Genomic DNA, 10,505 nt, shown 5'->3' on the forward strand with positions numbered 1-10,505 from the left:
AAAAAATTGCTACAGGTTTGGCCGAATGGGTAGTAAAAATGCTACCGGTTCAACCGAACTGGTATTTCTGATGATCAGCTAGGTGATGATCAATTGTGCCACGTGATTTAGATTAGCTAGAAAGTAGGAAATTCTTTCTTTCTAGCTAATCTAAATCATACAGCACAGCTGATCTCCCCCTCCACTGTTGTACTTACTTTCAAAGTGCTTCTTTTTTCAGCACCTAGGAGGATGCTGAAAAAGAAAGGAAGGAAGGAAGGAAGGAAGGAAGGAAGGAAGGAAGGAAGGAAGGAAGGAAGGAAGGAAGGAGGGAAGGAGGGAAGGAGGGAGGGAGGGGGAGAGGGGGAAGGAGAGGAAGGAAGGAGCACAAACCTTGGTACTAGACATAGCTTCAAAGGATGGTTTGAAACAGAACAGCAGTCCAGGCCTGGAAGGTACTTGCAGGTCTTCTAGTCACTAGAAGACCTCCAAGGTCTATTCTATTCTATTCTATTCTATTCTATTCTATTCTATTCTATTCTATTCTATTCTATTCTATTCTATTCTATTCTAAATGAAGGAAGTCCAGTCCCTTCAGTTGAAAAGCTAAAGAACTACAACCCAGGAAAAAAACCCTCAGAGATCTCTCCTTAGGTATTTATTTTAGTTGGCCATCTTCCTGATAGTCTTGTACTTACGATTTGGAGATATAGTTATTACTTTGCTCTGCTTTATTCAATAAAGTCTTTCAACATTTACCTAATTTGTGTGGGTATTATTTTATAATTAGTTAACAAGGTATTCAGATTTTTGTGTAGCATAGTCAAATGAGTCTTTCAGAAGTCTATCTAATGGCTACTCCCTCTTGAAATATGCAGGACTCTGGGATGGAAAGTAAAAATATGAGACTTATACAGACAGCAGAAACTTTGGAGTTATGTAAAGATTCCCCACTCATCCTCTTATTCAGTAAGTAAGAGGGAAAAACAAGCAGGTTAGCTCAGAATGGACTGTAAATGTTTAGATTTTTCAATAAAGAAAATCAAAATAGGTCATTAAATTCCTAAAAATACAATGTTCATTTCCATTGCCATTACTGTGCCTCATAGTTATGGCATATGATTACCCATGCTGTAACACAGAATCAGGGGTGGGCTTCAAATGTTTTAGCAAGGGGCTCTCTGCCCTAATGACTGCACGGGTGGGTGTGGCTGGGTGGGCATGGTTAGGTGGTCATCTGGACAAGAATAGATATGGCTTGGATAAATGGTGAACTAGTAAACGAAGTCAAAGATAGCAAAATCTTACCAAATGACTGGGCTGACCACAACCCAATTCAAATAACTTGGAGAGGTAGAAGAAACCAAAGAAAAGATGGACACTTAACACCCACTTAATAAAAGAAGAATACACTAACAAATTGAAAGAAGAACTCAACTTTTTTTTAAAGGAAAACAATAATGAGTTAACTTCGAAACAAAATATTTGGGACACAATGAAGGCAATTATAAGAGGAACAACAATTTCTTACAATGCTATGAGAAATAAAAGAAAGTATGCCCAACAAAGTAACCTACAACAAGAAATTAAAGAATTAGAAACCCAACTACAAAAGAACCCCAAAAACCAAAAAATACAAAATCAGTTAATGATAATTAAACACAAACTGAATTTACTGGAAGAAGAAAAATTGGAGATAAGTCTGAAAATGACCAAGCAAATCTATTTTGAGCATGCAAACAAGCCAGGGAGATGGTTAGCCCACAAACTCAAAAAAAACGAAGGAAAAAAAACTGATACACCAATTAATGGATGAGAGGGGCAACTTGGAAGATGAGCTAGAGAAGAAAAAAGAGATCACCCATAAATACTTCGGGAAATTATATAAAAAGGAAGAAGTTAGTGAGGATAAAATAAGGAAATACCTAGAGGAAGCGAACGATAAAGCAATTGGAGAGGAAGAGATAGAATTATTAAATAAAAATATTACATGGTCCGAATTGAAGTCAGCAATAGAGAAGCAAAGCAACAACAAATTGCCAGGACCAGATGGGATACCTGTAGAACTTTATAAAACAATCATAGAACAAATTAGACCACTGATATTGGAAGTATTTAATGAGGTACTCTTAGCAGCTAGGATGCCGGACTTGTGGAGGGGAGCCTTAATTTCGCTGATCCCAAAGGAGGATCTAGACCATAGATTCATTAATAATTACAGACCGATTTCGCTCCTGAATGCAGATTACAAACTATTCTCTTCTATTATAGCTAATAGATTAAAACAGGTTTTAAACACACATATCCATGAAGATCAAAATGGATTTCTCCCATTTCGACAAATCAAGAATAATTTAAGAACAGTGATAGACATTTCAGAATTCTATGAAGCCCATCTGGAAAAACAATTTTCATTTATGTTTTTGGACGCTGAAAAAGCATTTGATAATTTAAATTGGCATTTCTTAATACAAAAAATATACAATATGAACCTGGGCACTAGATTTGAAACATCGTAACTACAATTTACCACACCCAACAGGCAAATATTCTAATAAATGGGGAACAAACTGGCCCAATAAAAATAGGAAAAGGGGTAAGACAGGGTTGCCCTCTCTCTCCTTTCCTTTTCATATTTAGAATCACTCTTAACGTGCATTAGGCAAAATTCAAGAATTAGAGGACTGAGGATTAAATCAGAAGAGTATAAAGTACAAGCTTTCGCTGATGATATGGTTTTCTTTTTGGAGGAGCCTATAGAAAAAGGACATAACTTATTAGAAGAATTAGAACGATTTGGAGAAGTTGCAGGACTCAAAATTAATAGGAAAAAAAACAAACCTAATGACTAAAAACTTAACAGGAGACCAGAATAAAGAGTTAGAGACATCAATGGGAATACAAGTGACACAAAAATTAAATACCTAGAAATTTGGCTAACTCCACAAAGCAAATCACTAAAAGAAAAAAATTATGACAAACTACTCCAACAATCTAAGAAAGATTTAGATTCCTGGAGTAAAATACAGCTTTCTTTAATGGGCAGGATTGCCTTGGTTAAGATGAATATACTTCCAAAATTTCTATATTTATTCCAGACAATTCCAGTCAAATTAAATATATATTTTTTTATAGAACTAAATAAGATAACGCTAAAATTCATTTGGCAGAGAAAAAAAGCTAGGATCAACGTAAAAGCCTTACAAGATTTGAAAAGCAGAGGAGGGTTAGCCCTGCCAAACTGGGAAATATATCATACGGCAGCCATTTTACTATGGATAAAGGAATGGGTGAATCTAACCAACAAAAGATCACTAATATTAGAAGGCCACAATATGCAGAAAGGATAGCATGCCTTCCTGTGGGAAACTGGGAAACCCAGGCAATCATATTTCCATAGGCACCTTATTAGAGACTCACTACTAACCAATTGGGAAAAAGTACATAAAAAACTAAAAAATACCGATTTGGCTTTCTCCAATGGAAGCAATAGTACACCCTAATAATTTCGATACAACTAAAATGATTAAATACAAGAATTTATTAGACCCACAAGGAAAGCTGAAAACACGACAAGGATTTACAATTGATCAGTGGGTGTACCTTCAAATCCATAGTAGATATAAACAAGATATTAAGGAATTCAGAATTTACAATATATTGCAGACTTCAGACAAAATTCTATTAGGACTGAATTAAAAAAAAAAATCTAAATTCTACAAACACTTATTGGAAACGGAACTAGAACAAGAGATTGTCAAGGGAAATATGATTGCATGGAACAGAAACGTGGGACGGAGTATCACCCTAGCAGAATGGGAAAGGATCTGGAATAGGAACATTAAGATCACGAAATCAGCAGCTTATAAAGAAAACTCATACAAAATGTTTTATAGATGGCACCTGTCCTCTTCAAGATTGGCGAAAATGCACCCCAAAACGAGTCCCAAATGTTGGAAATGCCAAAACATAGAAGGTACTTTTTTCCATATGTGGTGGTCATGGAAAGAAACTCAGAAACATTGGCAAAAAATTAGGCATTGGCTAGAGGAGATTACTAAGGAACAAATTGAGTACAAACCAGAGTCCTTCCTTCTAGGAATTTTTGATAAACAAGTATCCAAAAAATCGAAGTATATTATAATTCATATCCTAACCGTGGCCAGACTGGTATTCGCTCAGTGCTGGAAATCACCTTCTATCTCCACTGAACAAATAATCATTCAGAAAATTTTAGAATGCGCCGAAATGGACAAACTAACCCAATCATTAAAAAATAAAGAATCCTCAACCTATTATAACAATTGGAATCCTTGGTACAATTGGCTAAATCAAAGATAGACTATTTTGAGAAAAATTGTAGCCAAGGGCTACTTAAGCAGTGTTAATGAAAAGTACCGCTAATGATATATTTGAAGGAGAAAGGATCTCACAGACAGTCACAAAAATGTGGTTTTATTTTAACTGTTTTTCCCATTCTATCCCCCCTTTCCCTTACCCTTCCCTCCCCTCCCTCATTTGCCCTTCTCTCTTTCCCTCTCGGCCTCTGCCAAGGCCTGTTTGCTTTCTCTTCTATATATAATTTGTAAATGTGTTGTTTTTAATGGTAAAATTAATAAAGTTTTTCTAAAAAAAAAAAAAAAATCCTCAAAATGCAATGTTCATTTCTATTGCCATTACTGTGCCTCATAGTTATGGCATATGATTACCCATTCTGTAACACAGAATCAGGGTTGGGCTTCAAATGTTTTAGCAAGGGGCTCTCTGCCCTAATGACTGAATGGGTGGGTGTGGCTGGGTGGGCGTGGCTTGCTGGTCATGTAGCTGGGTGGGCATGGTTAGGTGGTCATGAGATCGGATAGGCATGTAATTGGGTGAGCATGGCCAACTCAACACCACTCCCACCCAGTCACATGACACCCCACCAGCCACACTTATCCAGGTTTTGTTTCTTCTGGTGTTTTCTGTGGAAAATGGGTCTCTCGTTGTCTCTCTCTCTGTGTCCCCCTCTCTACCTCTCATTTCTGTTTTCTCTCTTTTTCCTCCCCTTCTCCTTTTCTTCTTTCTTTTTCTTTCTTCTTTTCTTTCCCCTTCTCTCTCATTTATTTTCCCCTCACTCATTCTCTCCCTCCAGCTCTCTCATTTCTCTCCTTCTCCCCTTCTCTCTCCTTCTCTCCCTCCAGCTCTATCTCATTTCTGTGTCCCTCTCCCCCTTCTCTCTCTCTCTCATTTGTTTCTCTCTTTCCTCCCTCTCATTCTCTCCCTCCATCATTTTCTCATTTCTCTCTCACACCTGAGCTGACACAAAAGGGATTATGTCTGGCACTGAACTGCCCATGAAGGATGCAGAATTGCCAAAAGCAGCTGGTTGTGGGCAATGCATTTGCAATGGCTCCTTTTTACGATTCTGCATCCTTTCAGGAAGGAGGAACAGCTGTCACCACCATCGAATGCAATGAAAGAAGAGGTCTGACACTCCTGTGCCGCACGGCCAGCTACTCACATGAGCACACAGTGGCAGCAGTGAGAGGAGTTGCCTCTGTGATCCCAGCCCAGGAGGGTGTCCTGCTTTTGTATGTGTGTGTGCGCGCACGCACGCACATGTGTGCAAAAGAGAGAGAATTCCCTTTTCTCCCTCTCTCATCTCTCTCCTCCCCCCTTGTGTGGAAGGATGGGGCAGGACAGGGCCAGCCAGGAGTGGGATTTGGGGGCTCACCAAGCTCCACAGAGTCTTAGCTAGGGAATCACCCTAAACTTAACAGATAATCAGAGTTGGAACGGACTTTATTGGTCATCTAGTCCAATCCTCCCCCCCACCCAAGCAGGAGACCTTACACCATTTCTGACAAATGGCAGTCCAATCTCTTCTTGAAAGTCTCACATGATGATGCTCCCACACTTCCAAGGGCAAGCTGTCCCATTAGTTGATTGTTTTCACTGTCAGAAAGTTTCTCCTTAAGTTTCTTAAGTCTCTTAAGTTTCACCCGAGCCTCTCTGAGCCCCCACCAGCCCACCCCTGCACAGAAACTTATTCTGAATTTGAGGAGGTGTCAGCATTTTGAGGTAGGTCAGTCAAGAAACCAACTCCTCTAGTTTATCTGGAATTATATTGTTAGAGTCACAAAAAACTGATTATGTTTTATTTTTGCTCCTTTTTATACAGAAAAAGAAGAAATTAGAATTTTATAAAGAAGAGAAATAATTTGGAGACATTTTTTAATGCTTTGCTCATTTCCTTGTTTTTGATATTGTTGCTGCATAGCTTTTCAACTGATTTCAGACATTATATTAATGTATGTTGTACATGGTTTGGTAGTAATAGTTTTTTCTGCAGTCCTAATTACTCTCTGAAGTCTGTGTCTGTCTTGAACTAAACCAGATAGTTATAGAGGTGCAAATGGCAGATTCAATAATTCCTCTGTAGAACTGTATTAGCAGCTCCTTGGGCAATTTGAGTTTTCTGAGTTGGTGCAGAAAGAACATTCTTTGTTGTGCTTTTTTGATGGAGTTTTTGATATTAGTTGTCAATTTTAGGTCTTATGATATGATAGAACCTAGAAATTTGAAGGTTCCTACTGTTGATACAGTGTTGTCTAGTATTGTAAGAGGTGGTAGTATGGGAGGGTTTCTTCTAAAGTCTACCACCATTTCTACAGTTTTGAGTGTGTTCAATTCCAGATTGATCTGGTTATACAACGAAGCAAGTTGTACAACCTCCTGTCTGTATGTGGATTTGTTGTCTCAAATGAGACCAATATTGTTGTATCATCTGCAAACTTCAGTATTTTAACAGATGGATCGTTTGATGTGCAGTAATTGATATATAGGGAGAAGAGAAATTGAGAAAGCACACAGCCTTGGGGGGCCCTGTGCCCTGCGTACAGGTATCAGGTGTGATAGCTTCACCTGCTGCTTCCTATTTGTTAGGAAGCTTATGATCCACCTACAAGTGTGTTCAGGTTCCGCTATATATTATGTACATTGATATCCTTAAAAAAGTATTTGTATAATTCTTTTTTAAATAATAACCACCATGTATCTGATCTGAGAGATTTTGTACTGATTTATTTAGATTTATTTTATTATTTATTCTATTCTAGTTTTTATAAGTCTCTATCAGGTTATATTGCATATCATTCTCTTAGTCTTATTTTAGGTAAGTATCAGCAGTCTCATCAGGCAGCTACATTCTCTCTACTAAGGAAGGTGGCTTGCAATATAACAGTAGAATAGTCGTGTTTTTTGGACTCCCACACAAATGCCACTGGGTTTTGTTTTGTAATGTAACTACTGACATTACATTTGGTTTCTATAGGTTTCCTAGTATTTCTTTTTGGCCTTTTCCCCTTATATTTGGCAGAACTATTATTTACTTCTAGGTATGTGGACATATCTAGTCAAAGTTAAGCTCTTTCGCTTGTTGTGGCATGCAGAATAGAGGGTGAGATTTTTTTTTTAATGGAGGTGAAAGAGAAACACAAACAATGAAATATTTTTCAGGAAAGTCTTCTCACTTGAGTATTTTTCACCTCTCAAAATTTACATTGGTTTACCATTCTGTTAATCATCTGAGATATTATTATTCTATGTGATATGATAAAAGGTCCTGGAGGAAGCTATTGTGTTCTTAATGGTCAATTCTGTTAATGAGCACACAGAAGTTAGTTTTATTTACATTTGTTAACTATGTTAATAAGCACACCGAAGTCAATTTCATTTTAGTGTACAAATCTCTTGAGGGAAATAAAGCAAGATTAATAAACATTCAGAATAGAATTATCTATGACTGCAGATAGATTTTTCATTACATGAAAATTAGTGGGACAGCATTGACCTAGTGGTAAAGAGAGATTTGGAGAGATTTCTGTGTAGACTTTAAATAATGAATTAACTACATGTCTAACATTGGTACCTTTTCCTCATAATTATGAAGAATAAAAACAGTTAAAATTTGCAAAAAACTAGACAAAACCTTCAAGTATGAACTGATCCCTAACAGCTGAATTAGCATTGGGTCATTTCATAATCTATCTATATATGAAAAAAGGGAAAAGAAAAGAAAGTCTGTTTTTTATTTCTCTGTTTTTAAACAAGTTAAGTATTGTTGTTGAAAATGTGCTTACATAACATTTAACATTGTTGAAAAAATGCTGAGATGTCAGAGTTCAAAGATGCAATAGGTTGTGTCTCATTTTCTGTCCAAACTCCACTACAGACATTATTGATTTAAATTGGATGGGATACTGCTTTCTCAAACTGTTTTCATTTCTTTCTGATTGTTGGATAAGGGGATTTATTAATTTATTCTATTAATATTTGCCATCTTTTGATTAAATGTATTTAATAGAGGTATAATTGTGTCTTTATCACCAAGGGAATATCAAAACAGCAGTTACAATATATTGTAGCTAAAACAGTATGTTAAACAATATGCCACTGAATATATGTTTAATAATCTTATATTTATGTATTAGTTTAAAAGTTTTCTATATCGTTATATTAGCCTAATATCTGGTAGGAAAATTAAGAAGAAGCATTGACATCATTTACATAAACATACAGAGAGACAAATTATTCAAAGAGGAAATGGCCGCTCTCAAGATTTCCAAGTAAGAGATATAGCAAACTATTTTTATATTTATTGGGTAGATATGCATTGTTTTTCTTCTAGAAGCTTAATGCACCCATCCATTGGAATTCTCCAATTTTCCAACACTTTAGGTGTGAAGACACATTATCAGGGGTCCAATTATTCAGAGTAATCTTTGATCGATGAAGGTAGACCTGAACCAACTTTGCTCTACTCCTAACCAACCCTTTTGAGATAACACAACTGAAAAGATGAAAGAAGGAAAAATAAGAGCTTGGTGGTTGGCCCTTTAATACATACGGGTAAAAATAGAAAAGCGTGTACTCTAATATCCCTATCCTACATTCCTGTTTTCTGGTCCTCTGTTCATTCCATCCATGTTTTATCTTTGTTGATGTTTTCTATACTCGCCATATAGAAAAATGCCACCTCCAAAATTTTATCTAACTGAATTTCTCTGCTTTCCTTGCAGTTATGCCAGTTTTGTCATAAATGAAATATGAAGAATCAAACTGCAGTGTTTTACTTTCTGCTTCTTGAATTCTCAAAAAATCGCCATCTGCAGCTGTTGCATTTCTTTTTCTTCTTTGGGTTATATCTGGCAACTGTAACCACCAATCTTCTCATCATTTCTGCAGTAGCTTTTGACCATCGACTACACAGCCCCATGTACTTCTTTCTCATGAATTTAGCTCTGCAGGACATTGGCATTGTTTCAGTCATTGTGCCCAAATCCATGATAAATTCTCTCATGAATAACAGATGCATCTCTTACTTTGGTTGTACTGTTCAGAACTTTCTCTTTATTTCCTTTGTAATGTCTGATTTTGCCCTCCTGACTGTCATGGCATATGATCGGTATGTTGCTATTTGCCACCCACTGCACTACGAGATGGTGATGAATTGGAAAGCCTGCATTGAAATAATCATTCTAGTGTGGGTTTCAGGTCTGCTCTGTGGAATGTTGCATACTACTGGCACTTTTTCCATCCTTTTTTGTTCTAATGTGGTCAACCAATTCTTCTGTGAAATTCCACATTTGCTAAAACTATCCTGTTCTGGATTAAATCTACTTGAGGCTGGAATTCTTGTAGTCAGTATCATTGCTGGACTAGGTTGTTTTACTTTTATCATTGTATCTTATGCAGTGATCTTCAAGACAGTATTAAGAATCCCTTCTGAAAAAGGAAGACAAAAGGCCTTATCTACTTGTATTCCCCATCTTACAGTAGTGTCTGTATTGTTACTAAGTGGATGCATTGCCTATCTGAGACCTTCCTCTAACACTCCATCTTACTTAGATTTTAGTTTGACTGTTTTGTATGCCCTCCTTCCACCTCTGTTCAATCCAATCATCTATAGCATGACAAATAAAAATATTAAATATGTCCTTTCTCAAATGCGGAGGTTTTGATAAATTCTTTTCATGTTGTTTATATTTCCTTTCCCATAGCTTTTTATTTTATTTTTCTGTCTTTCCTTTTACCTCTGTGAATAAAATAATATGGTAGAAAGAGATAATTTGGATGCAGCATATACAGCCTCTCAAACCAGAAGAACTTAGTACTCCACTTGTTGCTTTGTCAATGTGCTACATTCCTAATTACTGTCAATGCACTTTTCATATTATAAATATGAATGTTTGACAGCTCTGACATTCCACATGCTGACAATTTATGTTATTTAGTGAAGGAAGGTACAGAGTTTAATACAACTGGTGGTGTGAGAGATTTATATCAAAATATATTTTACTCTTTATATCATTTCTATCTTCTCTTAAAACATTAACAGAATCAGAGGAGAATCCAATTGAAACTAAATTTTTAAAAGTATGTTATACTTCATTGTTAAAGTTATTGTTTTGCTCGGCTTTGCTGAATAAACTCAACTTTTGAGGAGGTTTGTGTGTGTGTGTGTGTGCGTGCGTGTGCATTTG

At 36.5% G+C, this 10,505-nt stretch overlaps 1 protein-coding gene across 1 annotated transcript; it reads left to right on the top strand.

The window, feature by feature from the left end:
• Positions 1 to 9,068: 9,068 nt before the first annotated feature.
• On the top strand, positions 9,069 to 9,983 carry LOC113448504 (olfactory receptor 14A16-like). Its single transcript, XM_026719220.1, has one exon. It carries the CDS (start codon positions 9,069 to 9,071, stop codon positions 9,981 to 9,983), a length of 915 nt encoding a protein of 304 aa, XP_026575005.1.
• Positions 9,984 to 10,505: the final 522 nt, after the last annotated feature.

This window comes from Pseudonaja textilis, chromosome Z (assembly GCF_049901715.1).
Source record: "Pseudonaja textilis isolate UNSWEBS1 chromosome Z, rPseTex1.2, whole genome shotgun sequence".
Taxonomy (NCBI): domain Eukaryota; kingdom Metazoa; phylum Chordata; class Lepidosauria; order Squamata; family Elapidae; genus Pseudonaja; species Pseudonaja textilis.

Coding starts and splice junctions, on each gene's coding strand:
- LOC113448504 (XM_026719220.1), top strand. CDS start 9,069: ATGAAGAATCAAACTGCAGTGTTTTACTTTCTGCTTCTTGAATTCTCA.